The sequence below is a fragment of the Cricetulus griseus genome, chromosome 3, assembly GCF_003668045.3.
Source record: "Cricetulus griseus strain 17A/GY chromosome 3, alternate assembly CriGri-PICRH-1.0, whole genome shotgun sequence".
NCBI classification, from domain to species: domain Eukaryota; kingdom Metazoa; phylum Chordata; class Mammalia; order Rodentia; family Cricetidae; genus Cricetulus; species Cricetulus griseus.
Window position 1 is genome coordinate 96,917,103 of NC_048596.1, and position 27,659 is coordinate 96,944,761.

General features: G+C 39.3%; 1 protein-coding gene across 1 annotated transcript; it reads right to left on the reverse strand.

Annotated features, from left to right (window-relative positions):
• Window positions 1–1,362: 1,362 nt before the first annotated feature.
• Window positions 1,363–27,659, reverse strand: Rrm1 (ribonucleotide reductase catalytic subunit M1). The gene is made up of 19 exons (XM_027407889.2): window positions 27,355–27,659; window positions 26,405–26,493; window positions 23,328–23,505; window positions 22,518–22,618; window positions 20,289–20,348; window positions 19,487–19,526; window positions 18,577–18,739; window positions 16,186–16,327; window positions 14,298–14,381; window positions 13,593–13,754; window positions 13,220–13,299; window positions 11,575–11,776; window positions 10,900–11,049; window positions 10,484–10,705; window positions 9,326–9,402; window positions 7,000–7,135; window positions 4,956–5,051; window positions 3,489–3,677; window positions 1,363–1,987 (listed from the first exon to the last, which is right to left on the reverse strand). Exons 1-19 carry the CDS (start codon window positions 27,371–27,373, stop codon window positions 1,799–1,801), a joined length of 2,379 nt encoding a protein of 792 aa, XP_027263690.1. The 5' UTR covers window positions 27,374–27,659; the 3' UTR covers window positions 1,363–1,798.

The window sequence follows — 27,659 nt, forward strand, 5'->3', positions numbered from 1 at the left end:
CTAGGCTTCATGGGACTACAGTCTCAAACAAAACAAACCGGCTGTCTTAAACAAATTAAAGGCTGATAGAAAACATGAACAAATTAAATAAATGAAATCAATTACTAACATCAGACTGTCAACAAAGATAAAAATGATTTAAAATGAAAAAAAGCATCAAATTATGGAGCTAAAAACATAACTGAAACAAAACATTCACTAGAGGAATTAAAGTTAAGTCTGAGCAGGAAAACAATCAACCAGCTTAAGGACTGAAAAATAAAAATTGAGTCTAAGAAGCAGAAAGTGGAGGGGGGGAAGAAAATCCAAAGGGACCTATCTACATGGCCACCATTGTGATGCAGTAGATTCATTATGAGTTCCATAAGAGAAAAAGAGCAGTATGGTTTACAAAAGAAAAAAAAAAATGGGCCAGGCAGCAGTAGTGCATGCCTATAATTCCTTCTATCAGGCGGATCTCAGCAAGTTCGAGGCTAGCCTGGTCTACAGAGTGAGTTCCAGGACAGGACAGCCAGGACTGTTACACAGAGGAAACCCTGTCTCAAAAAAAAAAAAAAAAAAAAAAAAAAAAAAGGCCAAAAACCTCTTAGATTTAATGAAACATGTTAATCTACAAGACCAGGAAACTCCCTACTAAAACACATGGGAAGGGCTTGCTTTACCAAAAAGTATTAGAAAGTATTAGAAAAAAGTATTAGAAAAGTATTAGAAAGATATGAAGACAGAGTTAAGCATTTTATATGGAAATATAATGGTGCTGTCAATATGGTAGTTCCTCAAAGTCAAACACAAAATTCTTTGCTGTATAGAACCAACCAAACCAACCTGAAAGGATGTCAACAGATACTTGTACACCAATGTTGCGGTAGCCATTGTTCTCAATAACTAAAAGGAGGAAACAACCCAAGTTCATCTAAGGATGACTGAATAGACCCAACATGGTGTGTATATATACAGAGGAACCAAGCGTTTATGGTGTGGTACACACTGCATTCTCTGTATGAGATCTCTGGAGTACACATTCATAAAGATGCAAAACAAGAATGGTAACCAGAGACTGAGAAACAACACAATATTGTTTTTGTGAGTAAGAGTTTGTGTTTGGAATGATGAAAACATTCTGGAAATGGCTGGTGATAATAATTATGCGACAGTGTGAATGTCCTCAATGCCATGGAGTCAAATTTAAAATAGATGAAACTGGCAATTTTATGTTATAGATATTCATCATGGGGCAGAGAAGAGAATATATTAACATCAGGTTTCTATAGTCTATATAATGTCTTTAAAATTTTGCCTCTGACCTCTCAACAGAAATTTTTTTCAAATTGACCTTTGTATGATAATAGATGACAAATTAAGCACAGCACAGTATGTTTTTATTTCAAAATGTCCTATAGAACCTTGTATCAACAGAAATCAAAATTGACCTTTGTATGATAACAGATGACAAATTTAGCATGGCACAATCAGTTAGAAATGTTTTTATTTCAAAATGACCTATACAACCTTCTCTAGACAAAGGTCTCTTGATTTTAGTTCTAATAAATCAGTCAAAGCAGAACTAAGTCTCTTTGTCCAAACTGAAATGGCCAGACAGGGAATGCTGGAGGACGACGAGACTTCCTAAGTCTCCATCTATCTCCAAGAAGGTTCTTCTGCATTCCCAAAGCCTCTACTTTGATTCTTAATATCAAAGCTGGGTTTGGTTTTTTGTCTTGTTTTGGTAAAATCACTAAGCCTATCTATGTTCGAGAAGTCGGCTATGGCAGAGAGACGGTCTCTTCTGGGCCTTTGCTCAGGATCCACACATTAGGCACTCCTCTCTGTTCTCTAAGGAGCACACCATGGCTGCTGTGTTCCTCTCCTTCTCTTCTTCCTCCTTCAGGGCCTTCTCCCTGTCTTTCAGCTTTTCCTTGTTCAGCGTGAACTGGATTGGATTAGCTGCAGGTCTCGTCCTTAAATAATACATCCCAGTCTTTAAGCCCTACATGGGAAATAAGCACAGCTATTAGGAAGAATTCCAGGACACTACAGAGTCAAGATCTTTGTTCAAAACAATTCCCATGGATCAGTCACAAAATTAATTTTTTAAACCTTTAAATACATGCCTATAAAACAACTTGAACTCCTTTTTAAATCTGCAATTTTATCTACTCCATGAAGCATTCTGAAAAATGCTGAAATAAGACAGCTAAACCTTGGAGGTTTTGTCCCTAAAACAGGACTGCTCTTTGGAATGTCAAATATTTTTGTTCAGTTGTATTTACTTTTACACGTATTACTTCCAGTTTGTACAAAGCAACATTCTTGGCTTAGACTGTAACCATTTAGGGGATGAGAAGATCTCAGTGGAAAGACAGACTACCAGCACTTCACGAGGGTCATCTTCCTGTCTAGTATTCCCAGGAGAAGCAGACAAAAAGCATATCAAGTAAGAAAGTCGATCTGTAATTCCACAGGCCTCTCACATGTCAAGGCATAAGGATATAATGCAAAATAGGTTTGCTGCACTTTGCAGTTGGCAATATTATAACCTGGCTCATAGCTGTGGATAAAGTAGGGAACAATGGATGCTTTTGAATAGTGGGTTGTGTAAAGCTACTTTGGAAAAGGCAATAGTGTACAAGATGGTCTGGAACACAGAGGTCAGTGAAGAAGGTGGCAATAGTGGCAATAGAAGAGAAAGGGAGCCGTAAGAAACAGTACATAGGAGCAGAGAGACTGTAAAAGACAGAGGCCCAGACAACTGGAGCAGAACAGAGTCTCTGGCTGCACGTTAGTCATTGTTCTAACATGGAGTTCTTGTGTCTCCACCCCTAACTTAGGAGCTATGGACAGATGACAGTTTCTTAGGGAAAGAAAGTCAAAACTCCAGTGGATGGTCCCACACCCAGAAGTGTATGGACAGTACAAACTGGAGTTGGTGAGAGAGGGCTAGGTGCAGTGGTGCACACCTTTAATTCAGCAATGGGAGGCAGAAGCAGGCAGATCTCTGTGAGTTTAAGGCCAGGCTGTCTACACAGCAAGTTCCAGGACAGCCAGGGGTGCACACAGAGAAACTCTGCATCAAAAAAACAAGAGAGAGAGACAGAGAATACAAAGTTGTAGGAATTGGGTGGATTTGGGAGTAGTTAAAGGTGATTATGAATGATCAAGACACATTGTATGAAATTCTGAAAGAATAAAAATATCTAAAACAAAGGCTAGATGATGGTTCAGTAGCTTAAGCTTCCTGCCCTCTTAGAGGATCTGAGTGTTCAGCTCCCAGCACCCATTATCAGGCAGCTCACAACTGCTGAACAGAAACAAGAAAACCCAAAGTGAAAGTTTGATCTGGAATAAAAACCACTCAGCTTTAACACATTTTGGACTTGAAGTGAAAAACATCCAGATAGCAATATGTAAAAGGCAGCTAGAGCAGAAACTAATCCAATTCCCAAACATCCCAAGCTGGCGATTAAGCCCTCTCAGGGTGCTGGACCAACCTGCTTCCAGCCGTAGAAGTGCATACTAGTGAGTTTGCCATAGTTAGGCTCAGCAATATGGATGTTTAATGACTGGCTTTGATCGATGAAAGCACCTCTCTCAGCTGCCATCTTGAGGACAGTCTTTTGAGAGATTTCCCACACAGTCTTATAGAGTTGCTTCAGGTCATCAGGGATTTCTGATATGCTCTAGAAAATGAAAACAATGTATTGTTGTTTTAATTCCAATTAAAGAAAGCAATATAACTAACAGGTTACTGATGCTTGCTATGATGCTTGGTTTGGTCTTCCTGAAGAACTGACACTGCTATACAGTTAGTATCTTAATGGTTATAGCAAGTTTGCCCAAACTGGTAATCTCTTGCTTATAAAGTCAAAAAAATGTCATTTAACCAATCAAATATAAATCTGATGAAGTGATTTAAACATGAACTGACTTATGGGCAAAACAGTTATTATTCGAGATCTATTTAAGGAGGGGGGGCACTGGAGAGATGGCTCAGCAGTCCTGAGTTCAATTCCCAGCAACCACATGGTGGCTCACAACCACCTTGAATGAGATCTAGTGCCCTCTGCTGGCAATGCAGGCACAAGACTGTATACATAATAAATAAATAAAATCTAAAAAAAAAAAAAAAAAAAAAAAAAGGGGCAGGTAGTGGTGGCACATGCCTTTAATCTCAGCTCCTGGGAGGCAGAGGCAGGCAGATCTCTGTGAGTTCAAGGCCAGTCTGGTCTACACAGCAAGTTCCAGGACAGCCAGGGCTACACAGAAAAACCCTGTCTCAAAAAAAAAAAAAAAAAAAAAGGGAAGATAAGAGTTAAGCTAATAAACAAAGAAATACAAATAATCAGGACTGTACAGGCACATGATCAAAGGAATCAGTGAGATACGATCCTTTAAATAAGCCAGAGTGCCACAGACTGTACTTAAGAGTCAAAATGGTTTTCTTAGGCCTACGGCTGATTGACTGTTTTGAAATATACAACCTGGATGATGCTACAGTTTCTGCCATGAAAATCTGAAAGTTAGAGGAGGAGTTGCCAAGCTGACCAGTGTTTTGCTACACAACTGCAATCATTTTATTGTTAAGTACTACCTGACTACCTTCTAGACTGTTGCTCTCAGTTCCTCATGCTTTTAACTCCAACTTCAGGTTTTTAAGAATCTGTAAGTCTGATTCCTACTTCCTGACATTCTTATTTACTTGGCAATAAATGCAACCCAAGCTTTAAGGTTTTAAGAGCTCCCCAATTGTGCAGAAAAACTGGGAACTACTGTTTTATTGGAGAAACAATAAGGACTATGTAAGGTTGTGTATAAAACTAGCACAACAATGCAGAAGTACAGATTGTTAATAGAGCTTATCTGGCCACAGTGAAAGGAAGTACTGTCTGAGAGAAGGGAGATGGCACCACAGTATTCAGCTCAGCTCCTAGAAAGCACTTGTCACTTCTAGTCTGTACCTGGATAGAGCCATTGCATGCAATAATCTGGTTCTTCATCTCTTCATTCCACAAACCTCGCTCAGTAAGATCTTTCAGTAAGTGAGGATTCACAATCTGATGAAAAAAAAAAAAACAAAAAGATATCAAGAAATGAAATAACACTGGCAGGGCCTATAAAGTATCGCAGACCTAGAACTCAAAATAGTAAGACAGCTGATTTATTAGATCCTCTAATAAACCCTTCCCCCCCCCCCTTTTAAAAGGAAACTGAGAGGACATCTCACCACACAAAGTTAAATCCCTTTAAGATTTTTACATCTAAGCCTGGTAGTGGCAGCGGCGGTGGCAGAGCACGCCTTTAATCCCAACACTCGGGAGGCAGGGGGCAGGGGCAGGAGGATCTCTGTGAGTTGGAGGCCAGCCAGGTCTAAAAAGCTAGTTCCAGGACATCTAGGGCTGTTATGCTGTCTCACAAAAAAAAAAAAAAAAAAAAAAAAATCTATTATTGAAGAAACAATATATCATGGTAATAATTCTGCGGTGTATAATACATGTATGTACACATATGCAACCCACACATATACATCAAATCATTACATTATTTGTCTTGCATTTTTATAAACCTTATCTTGCTAACACTAAAAAATTTTATTTTGATAGTATTTGTGTGTATACCCATGGAGGCCAGATGGATGAAACCCCCTGAAACTGGAATTACAGGTGGTTGCAAGCCTTCCAGTGTGGGTACTGAGAATCAAACTTGGGTCCTCTGCAAGTATAGCACAAGTTCTTAGACTCCAATGTCACCTACACATGCACATTCCCACTGACACACAAATTATTAACAAAATAAATAAATCTTAAGTGGCTCAGCTAGTAAAGGTATGTGCCACCAAACATGACAACTATAGTTTCCTCCCTGGAACTCACATGATAGAAAGATAAAACCAGTTGTCATGTCCTCTACCCACATACATGGCATGACATGAGCCTGCCCCTCCCCCAAAAAATGTTGGAGAAGAAAAAAATATGGCATTTACAAAGGAGAAACAACATTGTCTAAGCTGAGAAAATTTGTGTAAACTGATTCTTCTTGATTCTCTTGCGTGATCACACAATAAAAACAACAGTAAAATAACTAAATGCAACTTCCCTATACCTCACAAAAACTTATTTCAGGACATCTAGGAATCTGCTTTTCTCTTTTTTTTTTTTTTTTTTAATTAGTAGTTTTCAACCTTGCAGCACTTAAGAATTACCTGGGAACTTACAAAACAATACTGATCTCATCACAGAAATTCTCATTGGTAACCATGTCTGAGAATCATGTATTCCCACCTCTTTGTTTAAGATATATGTCTCATGTAGCTCAATCTACCCTGGAATGGGCTATATAACCAAGGATGACCTTGAACTTCTGATTCTCTTGTCTCCATCTCTAAAGTGCTAGAATTAAAGTTATAACCATCATTCTTGACCTGAGAACTACTCTAAAATGATACTTAAAAAAAAAAAAAGGGGGGTGGGGTGGGGTGAATGCTATGTAGCCTAAGCTAACCTAAAACTAGAGCACCTCCCGCCTCTGTTTCCCAAGTGCTGGGATTATAAACACAAGTCACCATACCTGAGTAGTGATATCGCTCCCAACTAAAACATGTGAGGTAGCACATATGAAACATGCAGGGAGTGGTAGAACATACTTATAATCCAAGTACTCAGAAGGCAGAGGCAGGAGGATCACTGCAAGTCAGAGGTCAGCCTGATCTACATAGTGAGGTTTCTCAACAACAACAACAACAAAAAAAGAGGCCCTTGTCAACTCTGACTCAGCCAGGCATAGTGGTGCACACCTGTAATCCCAGCAACTGAGAAGTGAGAAAGAATGATCCACTCAAGGTCACCCACAACTACATGGTAAACTCAAGGCCAGCCAGGGCTACTTAAGACTGTCTCAAACAAAAAAAAAACAAAACAGCTACTTTCATACTGTACCTCTGGTCCTGAGTAAACTTCTATCTCAGCTTTCAGAAGAGCTCCTATAAACCTGGTTGTTAGCTCTCACCTGGAATTCTCCTGACAAGACTCTGCGAGTGTAGATGTTACTGGTATAAGGTTCAATGGACTCATTATTCCCCAGAATCTGAGCAGTTGAAGCAGTAGGCATTGGGGCAATAAGTAAACTGTTTCTTACACCATACCTTAAAAGAAAAAGATTATTGGAGATTAGTGCTAGAGCTACAGTCTGCCAAGAAGGCAGCTATACTCTGACACACTGTAGTATAGAAAGAGGCTGAGAATACCAGCACAAAGGCATGTAACTCATATACTGACTTCATCACACTACAAGGAGTACAATTCACAGCATGGATGCCACTGCCCCACACTGTTCTACAATGTCTGCCCCTCAACAGAACCAGAACAACTGTAGCTGCTAGCAAGTCTTATAAAGTCCTCACTTATGCCACTTGTTACGGCACTTGGCAGTCAGACACAGCACTCAATGCACTATTTTGCCCAGGGAAACTGAACACAGTCCTGAGCAGCCCATCTGTATCACAGCACATCCATTCAACCCCACTCATCTTTACTATGGGCCTTTATCATCACTGGTCCCTTCACAAAACGGTGCTGTGAAAATGGTTCAGAACTACTCATTATATCACTACAACTCTCCATTATCCTGTGTAAAGAGAAAAATTATGCTCAGAGGAAATCCTCATTAACCCTACTACCCAATTATTAGTTTCTAAAAAGTTAATTTTTTCACTTTTCAGTGCCAAATAGTATTTAAAGAAGAATATACTATTTAACTTTCTTAGAAATCTCCACAGCTTAGCCTAAGATACCAACTCCAGGGTCTGCAAAACAGCTCAGTGGATAAAGACATCTGCCACCAACCTCGATAACCTGAGTTCAATCTATAGAATGCACATGGTAGGAGAGAACCAACTCCTTCAGGCTGTCCTCTGACCTCTATGTGTGCACCCATACACACAATAAATAAAAAGTAAAAATTAAGCCAGGCGGTGGTAGCACACGCCTTTAATCCCAGCACTCAGGAGGCAGAGGCAGCTGGATCTCTGAGTTCAAGACCATCCTGGTCTACAAGAGCTAGTTCTAGAACATGCCCCAAAGCTACAGAAAAATCCTGTCTTGAAAAAACAAAAAACAAAACAAATATTCAAAATTAAAACAATGTTTAGAGGCCAACCTCCATAGCATTTTCCTGACCAGGTGGGCAATAAATACAAATGTCAAAACAAATACTAACACCATTACACACACTTTGTCTGCATCGCTTGTCTTACTTAAGTTCCTCTAATACAGACAGCCTATCCTTCCTACATCCTACACCTGTGGATCCATATGGCGCTCAGCATTGAGCCTCAGGTCCTGAGGGGGTTTGTTCAACTAGGTTCTCACCCTCACTGTCACTTTCTAAATATAAGGCATCAAGCAAACCACCAGTTTTCTCATGTCTTTACTTCCTCACCTGTAAATCCTGGTATCATGTTCATAGACAGGAGATCGTTATGAAGTCCTTATACTTGCTAGATCCCAACTATGGAATCATCTGTAACTGCTGAAAACCTTAAGAAGATCTACTTTTCACTAAAAGATCTCCAAACCAAATCTCAGAATCTGTCAAGTTCCATTACATTTACATGACCAAACTGTAGATGTATGACAGGTCTAGAAGAACACATCATCAATAAGGCTTATCTCTGGGGAAGGAACAAATTCTGTTTCTCTATGTTTTATTTAGCAAACAGCTGACAGAAGTATAAAGAAAAGCTTTTATTTTTTTGTACTTTATTTCTGTATTTAGGGTAGGGCGGGAGTGGTCTACAAGTTTGCAGTCAGCCTGGGCTATAGAATGAGATCATATTTAAAAACAAAAATTAAAATTATTTATAAGCCCAGTGAATAAGAGTAAAAACATTTTTTCTTTTTAAAGTAGACCTATTTGTGCTAGGCAGTGGTGGCATATGCCTTTAATCTCAGCACTCTAAAGACAGAGGCAGGAGGATATCTGTGAGTTTAAAGCCAGCTTGGTCTATATAATGAATTCCAGGATAGCCAGGGCTACATAGTAAGACCACGTCTCGAAAAAACCAAAAACCAAAACAAAAGGTGTTCAGCTCCTCAAATAACATCAACTCATACTGAAATGCCTACCGTGTGCTGAAAGGTTTTCACTATGTCAAGCAACTTTCACACTACTATTTTCTTATATTTTTCTAAAGCCATTTCAGTGAGGTAAGTCATAGCCCCAATTTAGAAGACAATTTTTGAGTTTCAGAAGTTACAACAGCATATGTAACTCCTAAAGAGCCAGAAAGCCCCAGTCTCCCAGCTTCCATGCTACTTTATACATCTCTACTTACTTTGCAATCTTCTCCTTGAGAAGCTTCCAGTCCCACAGGTCTGTAGGAACAACATTCCACATATCATACTGAAGAATCTAAGAAATAAATATTCCACATTTATGTTAGTCTAAGGCAATTGAAAACAATGACCAAAAAAAAAAAAAAATTTAAAAGAGAGCTAAATATCATATCCTCACGTTCCAGCAAATGCTGTCTTGGAGTCAATACCTAAAAAATATTAGTTCCTTGGCAGGGCGATGGTGGCTGGTGTCGCACACCATTAATCCCAGCACTCGGCAGACAATGACAGCCAGATCTCTGTGTGTTCAAGGCCAGCCTGGTCTACAGAGTGAGTTCCAGGATATCCAATACTACACAGAGAGAAAGCCTGTCTTGAAAAACAAAAAAGAGAGAAGGGAGAAAGAGGAAGAGGGAGAGGGAGAGGGAGAGGGAGAGGGAGAGAGAGAAAGGGAGAGAGAGAAAGGAAAGAAAAGAAAGAAAGAAAGAAAGAAAGAAAGAAAGAAAGAAAGAAAGAAAGAAAGAAAGAAAAGGACTATCAGGAGCAATATGGGACCTCATCTCAATCACATTCCAAATTCCTGAAGATCTACAAACTAGAAAATCTTAACATTCATGAAATGATTTGAGAGATGCATTCCTTTTATAATAAAGCATACTCTATAATCTCTGCTTCCTTGATCTTATTTGGCTAAGAACACCAAATTCCAAATAACTATACACTAGAATTTCTGAGTATCATCATAAACGTAGAAACTAAAACTTTATACAAAAGAAAGACATACTATTGCTGGCAAGGGCAGCATAAAAGAAAGAATTCTAAGATGTGATACCAGGGCCTGGAATCTGGGGACCCAAGCTATGAATAATCTGTCTTCCACCTGAATGTGGACAGGATCTAGGAATATCATAAATGTCCCAGTCTCTTGCAGAACAGTGATTGCTGGATTTAGGGTCCACTGAATAAATCTAGGCCTCAATAATCCAGAACAACCCCATCTTGAGGTCCTCAACTACATCTGTAAAGACCCTTCTGCAAACCAATGCACTCTCCCAGGCTGAAGGGAGCAAGATTTGTGTCCATCCTTTGAAGAGGGGTCATTATTCAGCCCATTACTGGTACTTACAGACAAAAGGAAATCTCAACCATGTACTTACTCCTTTGCTGACTGGGGAGCCCTCATATGTCTCATAGGGGCCATACTCCTTGGCTAGGTCACAGCTGGCTTCCAAAGCTCCATAATAAATAGTTTCAAAGATTTGCTTATTCAATAACTGGGCTTCTGGGCTCTCAAATGGATATCTCATCAGGATGAAAGCATCTGCTAGACCTTGTACCCCAATTCCAATGGGCCGATGGCGTTTATTTGATAAGTGTGCCTTTGCATGAAAGATTTGGGGAAAAAATGAAAACATCACTGAACACAAAAGGTAACATTCTATGCCACGGATACACATGGCCTCTTTATTTCCAATCTCCAAGGACATCCATTTAAATTAGGACTTGCAGACCACGACAAATGTCCTCCATCTTAGATTCAATAACAACCAGTAAGCAGGGAAATTTATCATACCTCTGGAATGGGGTAGTAGTTTATATCAATTATCTTATTCAAATTTCGGACAATGACTTTAGTGACTTCAGCCAGTTTCTGAAAGTCATACGTATGTTCTGGTGTGACATACATATTCAGAGCCAGAGAAGCCAAGTTACAAACTGCAACCTGTAATATAAAGGGTTCAGAATCACACACTTTTGGTTTCTTCTCCCTGTATCAGTGAGATCACCATAGCCTCTAGAACTATCAGATATGAAAATTTACAACCAACTCCCAACACCAGTGCTAAGGACCAAACTCAAAGAATTTATTAGTCTGTTCGAGGTAACCACTTTACAACTAAGCTAAATCTCCAACCCCTAAAATTGGGGTTTTCTCATCATTTATCAGTGTATTTCTGAACCCCAATAATTCTACCTACCCACTATAAATGCACTAGTGAGAATACTGAAACAATTCTTAACTATGCTCTCAGATGCATTCCGTTCTCCATTCTCCCAGGTGGCTAAATTCTTATTTTTAAAATAGTTTAGTTAACATAACTATGCCACATAGTTTTTTGTTGTTTTGTTTTTTTCCAGTGAGGGTAACAAAATTGCCTTCAATCACTTCAAGTAAATTCAAGTGAGGGAGTCACAGTAGTAACTATCTCTATAATTTCCTCCATATGCTAGGTAGCTTCTAACCTACCTCATCTTTGCTAGTATACTCTACTATTTCTGTACACAGGTTGCTGCATTTGATAGTTCCCAAGTTCTGCTGGTTGCTCTTCCGATTACAGGAATCTTTGTAGAGCATGTATGGGGTGCCCGTCTCTGTCTGAGACTCGATGATGGCATACCAAAGCTGTTGAGCTTTCACGACTTTGCGGACACGACCCTGCTTCTCATAACTGAACAACAAAGACAGAATTATTCCAATATTCACACCCTAGGAAGAATACATGAAAATATGAAATTATGCAAATTCTCAAAACTTTACTAAAGGAGAAAAAGGAATGATATTCATCTCTTTTTAAAAGGTTGGTTCTATTTATTTGTGTATTTGTGTCTGTGTAAGTGTATGTGCATGTGTGTGTGTGCATGTGCGCACATGCCTGGGAGTACACAGAAGCCAGAGCTGGAGTGACTGGTATTTTCAGGATGCCTGGCTTGTTATTTGTGTGCTGAGATCCAAATCAGGACCTCAAGACCGCATGAGCACTCTTAACTACCAAACCATTCCTCCAACCCTGAAATCTATTTTCCATCAGTTGAGACCAGCAGAAAACCAGGCAGCTTTAGATTTCTTCAGATGACCCCACCAAATCAATAACACTGTTCAAAATCAAAAGGAACAAAAGCCATTATCAAAATCATGGCAGCTGCTTACAGACTCTGTCATGAAGCCTGCATTTACCTTTGCTTTTCCTTCTGCTTTCTTTTTCAGACTCTGGCGTGGCCTGGACATGCTTTCCCTGACAGTTTGGGCTTTCTTTCTCTGAAGCCCCTCCCCTTTTACATGCAGCTGCTTACCGAACACTACTGCTAAAGCTGCTTACTTTCTTGGACCCTAACTTCAAAAGACCTGGCTTTCTCTCTTCCTCTCACCCATCTACCTCCCTGCAGCTTCTATTTATTGCTTGCCTGCCTGTTGTTTTTCTCAAACTGTAGTGAAACTGGAATTAAGCTTCAAAAAATTAAAATACAAAAAATGTACTACTGTTACTAATTTTAATGAACTGTCAGCATGTGTCTTAGTTACTTGTGATTTATGTTACCAAACCTACTATACTGGGGCAAGGGAGATGGCTCAGTAAATAAGGGTACTTGCCACCAAACCTGAGAACCTGAGTTTGACCCCTAGGACCCACATAGTGGAAGGAGAGAACCGACTCCTGCAAGGTGTCCTCTGACCTCCAGATATACACTATGGCACATTTGTGCCCCCAATCCCAAAACAATTAAATAAATGTAATTTTTTAAGGCACTATGTTATAAAATAACTCAACTAGTCTTTATCTCAGTTTTTATAAGGATCAATTTTAAAAAATACCAAGCACCCAAATTTTAAGAAGATAAATAATTTTGGTGAAAAAGTCAAGAAACATCTAATAAAAAAAGCAAATACTTATATTCTCTTCTAGATACTTTCAAAGATTTCTAGAAACTAATTAATGATTAAATATTTTTCTGTTTATCCAACAGTAGGGCTCAGACTCAGTGCCTCACAAAAGGCTAGGCAAATGTTCTCAAGAGCCTCGGCTTTAGTCCACCATAAACACTTCTGATACTTGGATGCTCTGAGTAAGAGAAACCACAGCTCAAATGTTTATAACATTAAAATTTTTTCATACCTTTCGTATAACTTCTCAAATTCCTCTCCCCAAACCTCATCCAGACCAGGACACTCATTTGGACACATCAATGACCAGTCCTACAAAGAAGTAGAACCACGTATGAGAAATGTCATACAACCAGCCATAGCCCGTTACAGACACTGCAAGAAGGGGGCTTTCATGGAAATTTGGTATAGAAGTAATATTCTGGGGCCTAAAACTGTTGTTCTACCTGTTGCTATGGTCTTCTAAACACTTAGGTCAAGTAGCATCTACTATGGAGAATAGAAGGCTGTCTTGTAGCATCACACAGGTGAGTTTCTAAGCACAACTTAAAAGTCTGAAGAGCAAGGCCTGGAAGAGCCCGTTGCTACAAACCGAGCTCTCTTACCTGGTTAGTTTCCACTCGCTTCATGAAGAGATCTGGAATCCAAAGTGCAAAGAAGAGATCCCGGGCTCGCTGTTCTTCCTTTCCTGTGTTTTTCTTCAAGTCAAGGAACTCAAAGATGTCTAAGTGCCAAGGCTCCAGGTAAATAGCAAATGCCCCAGGGCGCTGAAGAGAAGAAAGTCAGCATTCTTAACAGAATCAAAATATAACAAAGCAGCTTCATATTTTGCACATATTTTAGAATGTCTCCTTTCATCCTCACTATGATCAATGAAATAAGTAAAAGCATCAAAACAAGTAAACTATATTTTTCTTAAAACTTTAGGAGTAGAACAAAACTGACATACAGAAAACTTGGGGGCTGGAAAGATGGCTGGCTCAGCAGTTAAGATCACCTGCTGCATTTACAGAGGACCAGAGAAGGGGGTCTAGAGAGATGGCTCAGCAGTTAAGCACTTGCTGTTTTTGTAGAGGATAGGAGTTCAGGTTCCAGCACACACACTGGATGGTTCACAACCACATAACTCCAGCCCCAGAGGATCCTTGCCTTCTTCTGGCCTCCATGAGCACCCACATGTAGATGCTCACACAGAGATATACACACACTAATCATAAAAATAATAATAAAATAAATCTTTAAAAACAAAGTACAACAATATACAACCGAACCAGCTTTCATAGCTGAAGATTTTCAGTAAGAAAGTATACCTTGTTTCCACCTTGATCCACATATCGAGCAGTGTTATTATATACTCTCAGCATTGGTACAAGGCCATTTGAATTGCCATTAGTCTGAAAGAAAGGTCAAACAAAAATAAAGGCATCTGGATGAGAGACACAGTGCTCAGCAAGGAAAAAAACCAAAATAGTACAAAAGTAAAACCTGTTCTTGATCTTTTTTCAAGCAGTGACTAACTTCTCTCTCTCTCTCTCTCTCTCTCTCTCTCTCTCTCTCTCTCTCTCTCTCTTTCTGTTTTGTTTGTTTTGCTTTTTCGAAACAGGGTTTCTCTGTGGCTTTGGAGGCTGTCCTGGAACTAGCTCTTGTAGACCAGGCCTGTCTTGAACTCACAGAGATCTGCCTGCCTTTGCCTCCCGAGCACTAGAATTAAAGGTGTGCTCTACCAATGCCTGGCACAGTGACTAATTTCTAAATAGCCATCTTGGAAGTTTTACCTGGTCTCCATCCTCACCTCAGCAACAAAAACACAATGCTCATCATAAGAATCAACAAAACATTGCTAAGTTATATGTTCAGCTACTTTAACACAACCCTAATTTATAATGAGATGTATAGTAAGTCAAAAAAATTCCAAAACCAAGGTAACTAAATGTAAGCTCTGAAATCTAATGGTCATTAGGAAAAGATATACTTTGAGTACCATAAAAGAAAACAAAAACATATTATCATTGCACTTTCTCCACTAAAGAATTCAAGGAAACACGCCTTTAATCCCAGTGCTTGGGAGGCAGAGGCAGGAGGAACTCTAAATTCAAGGTCAGCCTGGTCTACAGAGAGTTCTAGGACACCACAGCTACACAGAAACCCTGTTTTGAAAAAATAAAAAAACACAAAAAAAAAAACAAACAAAATGAGTAGGTAGATAAATAGTTACACACATACACAGGCAAACTATTACAGAGATTATGAAATATTACATATTGCTGGGCGTTGGTGGCGTATACCTTTAATCCCAGCACTCGGGAGGCAGAGGCAGACGATCTCTGTGATTTCGAGTCCAGCCTGGTCTATAGAGTGAGTGCCAGGATAGGCTCCAAAGCTACACAGAGAAACCCTGTCTCAAAAAACCAAAAAGAAAAAAAAAAAAAAAAAAAAAAAAGAAATATTACATACAAAAAAGACAGAATATTACATACCTGAATATATCATATAACAATTCCCTTACTGATACAACTCCTTCTGGGCCACATTACCAGTAGGTAAAAGAAATAATATCAAAATCCAAGTCCTACATACACCATTATCTTGGTCACCAATGTCTAAAGCTTGAATTCTGGCTCTACCACATAGTATGACTGATCCAGAAAGAAACTTAGCTGTTAAGCCTCACTTTCTTCTTGTGGGAATTAAAAACACTGGTGCCTAGATTACTGTAAGGAACACAGTTGCTAGCATGTGTCTGGATTGGTAGCTATCTCCTAGGTAAGTCAAATGAGTAATTTCTGTAAAGTATTTGTAACAGATTTGGCACATAGCAAGCAACCAATAATTGATAGCTGGTTAGGCATGGTGGCAACAATCCTTTAATCCCAGCACCTGGGAGATAGAAACAGATAGATCTCTCTGAGTTCCAAGCCAGCCTAGTTTAAAGAGTAAGACCCTGTCTCAAAATAAAAACAAACAAATAAACGATGGCTGCTATTATTGCTGTTTTAAAAAAATCATAATTCTAAAATCTGAGCTAAAAAAAAATATTCTAGAGAGTATCTCACACAACCTAGCCCTCCAAAGACGAATCAAGAAGTAAAACGACTCACTCACACAACTAGATGGTCATTAACAGAAACCCATGTCTCCCAAGCACAAACATTATCATACCCATGGTTGTTTTTAAAAGTCATACAACTCAACACTCACCCCAGCAATGTAGCTGCCAGTAGCCCGAATACAACTTACAGCAACACCAATTCCCCCAGCAGACTTAGAAATCAAGGCACACTGCTTCAGAGTATCATAAATTCCTTCAATGCTGTCATCTTTCATACTCAAAAGGAAACAGCTACATGGAGAAAAAAAGCATAACTAAAGCAAGGAAAATCAGTGAGTCACAAAAAAGTAATTAAATAATCTAGACAATTAAATCAAACAAATGAAAATATCTAGAATCTATGAAGTTCCTAAGTGTTTTCAGAAGGTGGGAAACATCTTTTACTGAATATGAAACACCAATATATTATATTATCTTAAATTAACTGACTTTCTATAAAACACTCAGGTATTCAGAAAGACTATATACATACATCTGCATGGTACCTATCCAAAGAAAAAAGATGCCATGAAGAGCCTAATTACAATTCCTGTAATTAGTTATTCTTCTGAAGCCTCCCTTAACTCAATGTTATAGCAATTCATTCCTATATATATAGTCTTAAATCTATTTTCATGGTTGTAAAGCATTCCATTGCTTGAGTATCTCATATGTTCGTATGCTTGTTAATGGGCACTGGAACATTTTCAATTTATTTGCTCTTCTAAAAAAAGCTATGAAAATTCTTTCCTCCCTCCCATTTATTTTCTTATTTCCTTATAAGGGTATCACTATACAGCCTAGGCTGATACTGAATTCTCCATCATTCTACCTCAGTACTACCATTTCCAAAGTTGCTAGGAATCAAATTCAATGCCCTACACATGTTAACATGCACTCTCCCACTAAGCTATAGCTCTAATCCTTGATGTTTGGAGGTAGGGTCCCCCTGTATACCTTAGGCTGGCTGTAATTTGCTATCTAGAGCAGAATGGCCCCAAATGACAATCCTTCTGTGTTTACCCTGAGATCATAAGGACATCCACCATGCCTGGCTCTTAACAGTAAATCCTAAATTAAAGTTTCTAAATGCTACAGTACAGAAACACAACTAATTTATTTATATCAAACTTACATACAAGTATTTTGCTGAAATCTCTTTAATTCTAATAACTTGTCCATAGATACTTTTGAATCCTTTATGTAAAAATCATATCTGTGATTTTAATTCTTACATTTTCAATCATCTCTTTTTCTTATCTTACAATGCTAGCTTAGGCCTCCATTACCACACTAAAAACGTGGATTTTGTTTTGTTTTTATATTTATTTTATGTGTATGAGTGATTTGCTTGTATATGTGTACCACATGCATGCCTGATCAAAAGGTGTCAGATCCCATGGAACTAAGTTATGGACAGCTGTGAGCCACCATATGGGTTTTGGAGACCCAAAGTAGGTCTTCTACTAGAGCCACAAGTGCTCTTAACCTCTGAGCCATCTCTCAAAGTTTTTAATGGATATCTTTTACCAAATTAAGGAGGTTATTTTCCACACCAATTTTGCTAATGAATTTTATTATAAAACAACAATGAATTATATGTTAATACAATGAAATATGTATGTAGATCCTGGCATATTCTCAAATTCCTAGGATACATAGACTTGTTAAGGGCATTTTTTTCTTTTACTTACTCCAGACACTGTAACTGTGATCCCTTTCACAGCTAAGGGCATCACCAGTGATCCTGTTATTCCGCCCATAAATTCAGGAACCATCCTTAACCCAGATTCAGAACATCACAAATTCTATCACTTTCATTCCCATGTATCTTAGGAATGTGAGTCCTTCTCTCAATCTCTATTTTCACCTCATTAATCCTTCCACAATCTTAAAAATAAATTACTGCAGGAATTACTGCTCTAGATACCTACTAATCATTTCTTTTCTTACTAATCATTTTAACAGTGTTGAAAAGTCTTTACCCAAAGGTCTTGATCTACCACTGAGATATAGCCTATTTTTTAATTAAAAACAACTCTCCTGGTATATAAATGATATACAATTCCCTATCAAAAACATTCTCTTCAATAGCACCTAAACCATTCAGTTGTACAACTACTTCCACAATTTTATAAAGTTCTCATTAGCAGCATTTGCCCTCTTCCAAGTTGTTTACCCTAACAGTCAGAGATTGCTTCAAATGCAAATTATTTCATCAGAGCAGGCAATAATTGAAGTTTTTGTTTGTTTTTAATGTAATGAACCCCCTGACTTTTTCTTATGCCCCTAGTCAAACCATGGGTTCAATTCCTAGAACCCACGTGGTAGCTCAGAACTATCTAACTTCAGTTCCAGGGATCCAATGCCCTTTTTAGATTGTGGGCAATAAGCACACACATGATGTACATATATACATACAGACAAAACACTAATATAAATAAGTAAACCTTTAAAAAAGAAAACAACAGGAACAAAAAGCAGCTATAGATGATACGTGCCTGGACAGTTGTGGGCGGTTGGTCCCAGCATTGAACAGAGTAGGAGAGGCATGAGTAAACCACTTCTCAGAAAGCAGGTTGTATGTTTCAATTGCAGCATCGATATCTTCTTTGTGAATCCCCACAGACACCCTCATCAACATATGCTGTGGTCTTTCAGCCACTATAAACAAAGTAGGAGTTTTCAGATAATGGGATATGTCAGAATAACTAGGCTGAAACATTTAACACAAAAGAAACTTATAAAAGCTTTACAAACAAGCAACACAATTATTTATAATAAACCTAAAGTTCAAATGTCATTTAAAGATATCTTGCTGTCCTTACCATATGATAATCCCCAGAACCATGAGCTAAGAAAATTTCTATTCTTTACAATAAAACAACAGCAAAAAGGTTATTTGGAAGGTTGCAAAATGGCTCAGCGGGTAAAAGCACTCATTGCTAAGGCTAACTACTGGAGTTCAAACCCTGGGTCCCACGTTGTGGAAGGGGAGAATAAACTCTTACAAGTTGGCCTCCAACTTCCACATTTACACATTATGGCACATGCACATCTCTCCCTTCCCATGCCCATGCACACAAATAAATAAATGTAATAATTTTTTAAAATGTGTATGGGTGTTTTGCTTGCATATGTGTATCTATGTACCATGTGCATGCCTGGTGCCCACAGAGACCAGAAGAGGGCATTGGATACCCTAGAACTGCTGCTACAGATAGTTGTGAGCAGCCAGGTTCTTAACAACTGAGTCATTTCTCCAGCCCCAAAAGCAATAAATGTTTTAAAATGTTATTTGGAGTGTAAACAGAAATGTTAAGGCTAATACTCTACATTCAACATAATGAACAGAAAAAGTAACATTCAACATAATGAACAGAAAAAGTAACATACATGTTCATTTCTTACCTTTTCCATTGATCTTCAACAAATAGGACCGCTCCAGTGTCTAGAAGAGCAAATCCACCAAAGAATTCTCAAGTTTTTAAATATACAGTGAATATGCAATTCATATAGTAAGGTAGTCTGCTGAAATCTCCCAACCTTATCATTTTAAATAAAAAGGATAACATTTACCATTTCTACCTTCAGTCTAGAGCATTATCACTTGGCTTCTCCTGCTTCAGCAAAGATTACATGTAAACTTCTGTGAAAGACCCAGTGGCATACAACAATGTTATAGGCTGTGGTAAGAGTAACAGCAGGAGCCAACAGCAGCAGCAGCAGGATGTTTCAACATCTGTGCAGTGCTTGTAAGAGACTAGACACTAACCCAAGCAACATAATCTCCAGAAGAGCATATTGAATCTTATATTATCCCCCTTTAAGGATTGCATGGCTCATGAACAAGAAATGGGAGAGCTGAACCCAGTTGGTCTGATGCCACCATCCCTGTCCTTAGTCACTACCTTGGGTAAGCAACACTATATTTAGACAAATACTTCGCAGAGCAGGGAGTCAAGTTACTGCAAAAATAGTAGAATATGGAATATTGTAACAGATTATCCAAGTAATTTTTAAGATAACACAGAAATAATATTTGTAAAGTTCAAAAACTATTAATGACTAAGTGGTTTTTGCTTAAAGTTTCACCACTACCACAATCCTACCATAACCAGGTGCATCCAAACTAAACCACCAAACATAAACAAAAACCCTATACTTCTTGTTAAGGAATCCCCACATATTTAAAAACCCATTGTTTATTTACCTTAAAGCCAAAGTAATTATAAGAGAAATCTCGGTCGTAGATAATGGCAGAATTCAGGCGCTGAAGTGAATCAAAAAGAATCCATAGTTAAAATAATAAGACTTTTTCACAACTTCTAATATGTTTTTAACTGACTCCAGAACTAAAACTAATATATAACATCAAAGAGATAGCACTATGTCTTTATTCTTACAGACAGAAAACAAACACCGGAAAGACAGAGGGGGTGGGGAAGCATACAAATTGCTCCCTAATTGGACATGTAAACATGTGGGCTAGAGGCTATGTGACAGAATAGTAGAGTGCACCAGGTCCTAGGTTCCATTCTTAACACCACAAAAAAAAAAAAAAAAAACCTTTTGAACTTTAAAATATAATTATTTAAAACCTAGAGAACTTACACTGTGTGATTAATTTCCCTTGTGTTTCTATCGATTTGAAAGAACATGAGTAGGGACTCGAGAAATGGCTCAGTGGTCAAGAGCACTGGCTATTCTTCCAGAGGACCTGGGTTCAATTCCCAGCACCCACATGGCAGCTCACACATGTCTAACTCTGAGATCTGACACTCTCACACAGACATACATGCAGGCAAAATATCAATGCAAATGAAACAAAAATTATAAAAAAAGAACATGATAAATGAAAGTGACTATATGATGTTTTCATACTAGTAAATATTAAAAATATTGGTACCAGACACTAATTCATATTTTCATATTTTTTTAACTTTATTGCATGTGTGTACACTTTAATTTTTTGTTTTTTTCAAGACAAGGTTTCTCTATATAGCCCTGGCTGTCCTGGAACTCAACTCTGTGGACCAGGCTACCCTCATACTTAGAGATCCGCCTGCTTCTGCCTTCAGAGTGCTAGGATTAAAGGTGTGCACCTGGCTTCACCTTTTAATTTTTATTGAGACAGGAACTTGCTATGTACCTCTGACTAGCCTGAACTAAGTAGACTAGCAGTCTAGTCTTGAACTTGCAGGGACAATCTTAACTCTGCTTCCTCCTAGGATCATAAGCATATACCACCATTTTCAGCTTCCAATTTTTTATTTGACATTGAACCCACTTTAAACCGAACAAAATAATACATATTACAAGCAAACAGAAAGTAGCTTATAGGGTTTAAAAACTCATGGTCCTTTAACAGCTCTAAAACTAATTACTATTTTTTTAAAGATTTATTTATTTTATTATGTGTACAGTGTTCTGCCTGCATGTATAACTGCTGGCCACAAGAGGGCACCAGATCTCATTACACATGGTTGTGAGCCACCATGCGGTTGCTGGGAATTGAACTCGGGACCTTTGGAAGAGCAGGCAGTGCTCTTAACCACTGAGAAATCTCTCTAGCCCAACAAATTACTATTGTGGTAATAAGATTTTATAAAATTGGCCAATGTTGGGACTGGAGAGGTGGCTCAGAGGTTAAGAGCATGGACTGCTCTTCCAGAGGACCTGGGTTCAATTCCCAGCACCCACATGGCAGTTCACAACTGTCTGTAACTCCAATCCAGGGGATCTGACACTGTCACAGACACACATGTAGGGAAAACACCAACGTACACAAAAATAAATATAAATTATTTAAAAAAAAAAATGGCCAATGTTGCTGGGTGGTGGTGGTGCATGCCTTTAATCCCAGTACTCAGGAGGCAGAGGCAGGAGGATCTCTGTGAGTTTGGGACCAGCCTGGTCTACAAGAGCTAGTTCTAGGACAGCCTCCAAAGCCACAGAGAAACCCTGTCTCAAAAAACACAAAAACAAAAATGGTCAATGTTAAAGAACTTTCGTAGGCCGGGCTTTGGTGTCACACACTTTAATTCTAGCACTCAGGAAGCAGAGGCAGGTGGATCTCTGTGAGTTCAAGGCCAACCTGATCTCAGAGCGAGTGCCAGGATAGGCTCCAAAGCTACACAGAGAAACCCTGTCTCGAAAAACCAAAAACAAGGAATGTTATACCACTGATAGGATAAGTGATAAATGAGGCAGATTCATAAATGCTGATATTTATGAGTTATAGCTCTAAGTGAAAATAACAACAGTGAGAACAGAATGCCCATGCTCTGTAGAACATGTTGGCCTTTATCTCAGAGAATTGCCTGCCTCTGCTTGCATGTACTACCACTACCTAGCCTTAAATACATTACTTTAAAACAAAACAAACAAACAAACAAACAAAAATCAAAACATTTCCACCAGAAAAAAATGTTGTACATACATCTTTATTGGCCATAACAATATCCAGTGTTGAACTGGCCACCATGGGAGAATGTCTGCCATTATGTGGATTTATGTAGTTGTGAAGATCTTCCATCACATCTGAGGAAAGATAAAATAAAAAAGGAAAGTCAAAACCACTTAATGCTGTTTGAAAACAGTGGCTTTCAATTCTTGTTTTTTAAATACCAACCCACTTCAGTGCCTAGCAGAGAAAATATTCAACAAACATACGTCTGTTGAGTTCCTATAGGATAATACTTTATATATATAAAGAAATAGTCTTTCAAAGAAAATTAATGTAAGCCAGGCGTTGGTGGTGCACACCTTTAATCCCAGCACTCGGGAGGCAGAGGCAGAGGCAGGCAGATCTCTGTGAGTTGGAGGCCAGCCTGGTCTCCAGAGCGAGTGCCAGGATAGGTTCCAAAGCTACACAGAGAAACCCTGTCTCGAAAAACAAAACAAAACAAAACAAAACGAACAGAAATTCAAGCCAGAATAATGACATATGCCTACAATCCCAGAACTTAAGGGATAGAGACAAAAGCATCGGGAGTTCAAGGCTGGCCTTGGTTACAAACTGAGTTTGCAGGCATCCTGGGCTAAATGAGACCTTGTCTCAACATACACCACACACACACATGTAGCAGGTCAGCTACATGGAAAAGCAGGAAGTTCTAGTTTACACTATACCACTGAGTTGTTTACTGCCTTTTAAAATAAGATGTAATCTTTGAAACTTATGTAATTATTATTCCTATAATGTTATGACAGCATTAAATTCTTTAAAATGTTGTTACTCCAGACATACCACTGAACACTTTCTTTGTTTCTTTGTGCAAGTTAGACACAGCAATCCTTGCTGCTAAGATGGCATAGTCAGGGTGCTTCGTAGTCAAGGTTGCAGCTGTCTCAGCAGCCAGAGTATCCAGTTCCACTGTGGTGACCCCACTATACAGGCCTTGGATTACTTTCATGGTGATTTGAGCCTACAAAAATAAAACCAATAGTTATTTGAGCTTTCCCAAGAAACAATAGCCTCCTTAAAATAGTTAAGTTATAACATAATCTCCTCATTTGAAAACCATTATTTATCCCAATGTAAGAATCCATAAACCAACAAAACTACCAAAAATGTATCCTATACATATAAAATAGAAGTTTAGTTTTTCGAAAGAGTAAGTACATGCCTCATGCTAACAGATGGCAGATCCTCTGGGACTGGAGTTACAGTTGAGTTGTCATGTGGATACTGGGAATTGAACTTGGTTCCTCTGGAAAAGTAACCAGTGCTCTGACCTGCTGAACCATCTCTCCAGCACCCACCTCACACATTTTAGTTTTTGAGTCAGGGTCTCTCATTGATCCTGGAGTGCACTATCTGGACAAGATAATATACCAGTGGACTTCAGGAAGCCCCCTGTATCTGCCTTCCCACAGGCATGCACTATCACATCTGACTTTTTCCATGGGTGCTGGGAATCCAAACTCAGGTCCTCAGGCTTACAAAGCAAGCACTACCAACTGAGCCCTCTCTTCACATCAGTATAGGCTCACTCACCCATGCAGGTGCATGTGGAGGTCAGAATGGATTTCAGGATTCAACTTGCCTCTCTCCTTATTTTTAGTTCAGTAAAGACCATTTAAAATTGAAAGATCAATAATAACAAAAGCACAGAGTATATGAATAGCTTTGTTTTTTCACTTTTGTTTTCAGACACATTTTTACAAAGTATCCCTGGCTTGCCTGAAACCAGATAGTTTTTATGTTTTAATTGAATTATTATTACAATTATTTTCTCCCACAGTAATAAGAATAAATGAACAAGGAATGAAGAAAAAAACAAAAAGCAAACACACACACACAAAAAAAAAAAAAAAAACCCACACAAGTACACAGTACACACAGTCAGAGGAGCCAGCACGGAAAGCACATGGACAGAAGTCTCACTGTGACAATGTCTCCTTGAGTCTGGAGCTTGCCAATTTAATGTGTGCCTGGGATCTGACGCTTTTATGTGCCCAGAGCTGGGGTTAAACACACTGCTGTACCCAGCTTTTCCACATGGGTTGCAATCCAAACTCAGGGTCTCATGCTTACAGAGCCCACCATACATTTTAAAGAAAAATAAAATCTAAGTTGTATCTACATATTTACTATAAACCTTTTAAAAACAGCTTAACTGGGAAAGTTGGCCAAAGCATATCTCTTTCAAAAACAGTATGAGTGAATGTTGGCAGTTACTATGATTGCATTTACAACACCGTTGAGGCAGTTTGCTCCTGATTGCCTTCTTGATTCAACAGAGAAGTATGAAAGCAGTGCTAGTTTCTGATGCTATGTGGACAGTAATCAGAACTCGGAATAGCATAACATCCATGTGCCACGTCTAATATCATCCAGACTTTCTGCAACAGGATCCACCCTGGGAAGATGTCGTCCAGTAAGGAATCCCTGCATGTGGACATGTGTTGTTAGGTGAGCAAACAATATCTAAGAACCAAGAAACTCGCTATTTGTTTCTCAGTGCACTACCACTAACTTCAATCAGTCCCTTCCTCTCTCTTTGGGCCTGTCTTATCTACAAAACAAAGATGAACTAGAATAAGGCCTCAGATTCATTGCAATATTAACATTTGACTGTTTTAATTACTATCTAGAAGTCCAAAATGTATAGATTTATAATAAATATATTTTAAAGTACAAGATTATTTTCTCACTTTGGCTAGCTAAACATTTATCAAGTACCTAATTAGCTAAATGTCACACTATGGCTCTCACAAGAATAAGGTATATTCAAGAGGGTTGGAGGGATGGCTCAGCAGTTAAAAGAGTGCATACTGAGCTGGGTGGTGGTTTCACATGCCCTTAATCCCAACACTTGGGGGTGGGGCAGAGGCAGGTGGATCTCGTGGGTTCGAGGACAGCCTGGGCTACAAAGAGAATTCCAAGGACAGGGCTGTTACACAGAGAAACCCTGTCTTGGAAAAAAAAAAAAAAAAAAAAAAAAAAAACCCTGCTCTTTCAGAGTTATATTCCCACACCCACATTATGGGGGACCCACAACAGCCTATAACTCTAGCTCTACAGGATCCAACAGCCTCTTCTGGCCCCTTTGGGCACCCACACACATTTGGTTAGAGACATAAAATAAATCTTAAAAAAACTCATGAACTCACAGCTGCAGTGGTTATCTGCACAAGATTTCTGCAATATTGGGCCCATTAGCATTTCATGAGGGAAGGATGGGCTCACAGGGCCCTACCCTTCACTGCCCAGTTAATGGTTGCTGGAGGAGTCAAATTCCTCAGTAATGCAATCACTGGTAATTTGCCCTTGCTCAATCAGGTAAATTAAGCCCAGACTCCTGCTCATACAAGCAGCCCTAACTAAATGAAGTGGGACAGATGGGGACGAATGCTCACACACAAAACACAGAGGACACAGTCAGACAGACATGCTCACACACAAACTCACAGAGGAGGACATACACAGACACATGCTCACATACAAGCACAGAGAGCACTAGAAGGACTTGTGGAAAAGAAGTTTGGTGGGAAGGATCTAAGAGGACACTGGGGAAAAGAAGATAAAAATATATTTTATATATGGATGTGTACATAACCAAACCCATACTGTGTGGTTAAAGCTCCAAGAGGAATATAGGCACCATAACAGGATAAATAAGATGCCTAAACCGTGGTAAGATCAACTGCTCCCTCTTTTTTCACATTCAGAGTTCTCTGAAGGACACATCAAAATTAAGAAAAGTTTCAGGTAATAAATTGACATTTAACACTTAAGTATACCTACGTGAAGGTCTAGAGATCAGAGACACACAAAATCGCACAAAGCAAAGACCCATGACATAAACTATATTTACTTACAGGATCAACAAAGTCCATATTGAGTCCATAACAGAGTTTCTGGATTCGTGATGTAATTTTATCAAACATAACTCGCTCTTGGCGGCCATCTGAAGAATCAAACCACAGTTTGCATTAGCAGTCATTAAGATGGCAAAAATCAAAAAATCAACTGTAATCAACCTTTGAAAGTGACCAAACAGAGTTCATTAAGAGATTGTCGTTGGATCGGTGGTTAATCTTATCAATTTGATTGGATTTATAGTCACCTACCTCAGCACTTAGGAGGCAGAAGAAGCAAGCAGATTTCTGTGAATTCAAGGCCAGCCTGGTCTACATAGCAAGCCACCACTATATAGTGAAACCCTCCCCCAAAAAATTTAAGGATGGAGCTGTATCACAATCCCACCTGACAAAAGACTAGAAAAATGACAGATGACCCACCCTGTGGTGTCCAATGTCTTTTCTTTCCTTATTTCCTCTTATACCAGGTCATCAACTTCGTGGTTTTTGTATTTGGCTTTTTTTTTTTTTTAAGATATTAAGAGAGACACAGAACTGTTATCAGCTATGCGTTTTAACTCTAGCCTCCAATTACTAGCTGGGGGTGCTTTCCGTCAGTCTCTGAAACCTCTTCTGTAACATGGAGCCAAATGTAGCTGCCTCAGGGGATGGTGGCTGGGAATAACAGGGCTACAGGGAAATAACAGGCTACAGGGAAAACAATCCTACACAGGTAGGAGTAACTCTGGAAGGGCGAACCATGACAAAACCAAAGGAACCCACTTAAGGTTAGGAGGACAGAGGCAGTCAGAGCAGACACAGGCCCGGCTGACTGACAGGGCGGGAAGCGCGGCGGGAAGGGCGGGAAGCGGTAGGGCGCCGCGGGTCCGGCGGGCTGGCGCGAGTAACCGCTCTGTACTCAGCAGCCGGGGTCCCCTCTCTCCCTCCTCATCCCCACGGACCCTCACCTCGCTTAATCACATGCATCGCCGCCAGTGGCTGAAGTGCTGAGGGGTTCGAGACCAAAGTGCAGCTCTGAGGCGCTGAAGGAACAGAGCCGACGGTCGAATGTGAGGGTTGGACTCCTAGGGGATGCTTGGCGAGGGGATTGAAACTGCGCGACAGACAGCACACTCCTCACCAGAACCGAGGAACGAAAATCCGAAATTCTTCCCGCTCCCGCCACCCGTGACGCACAAAACGGCGCGACGAAATTCGAACGACGTTCTTGACGCTTCCAACGCCCGGAACTGCATAGGCAGAAAGCCAGCAT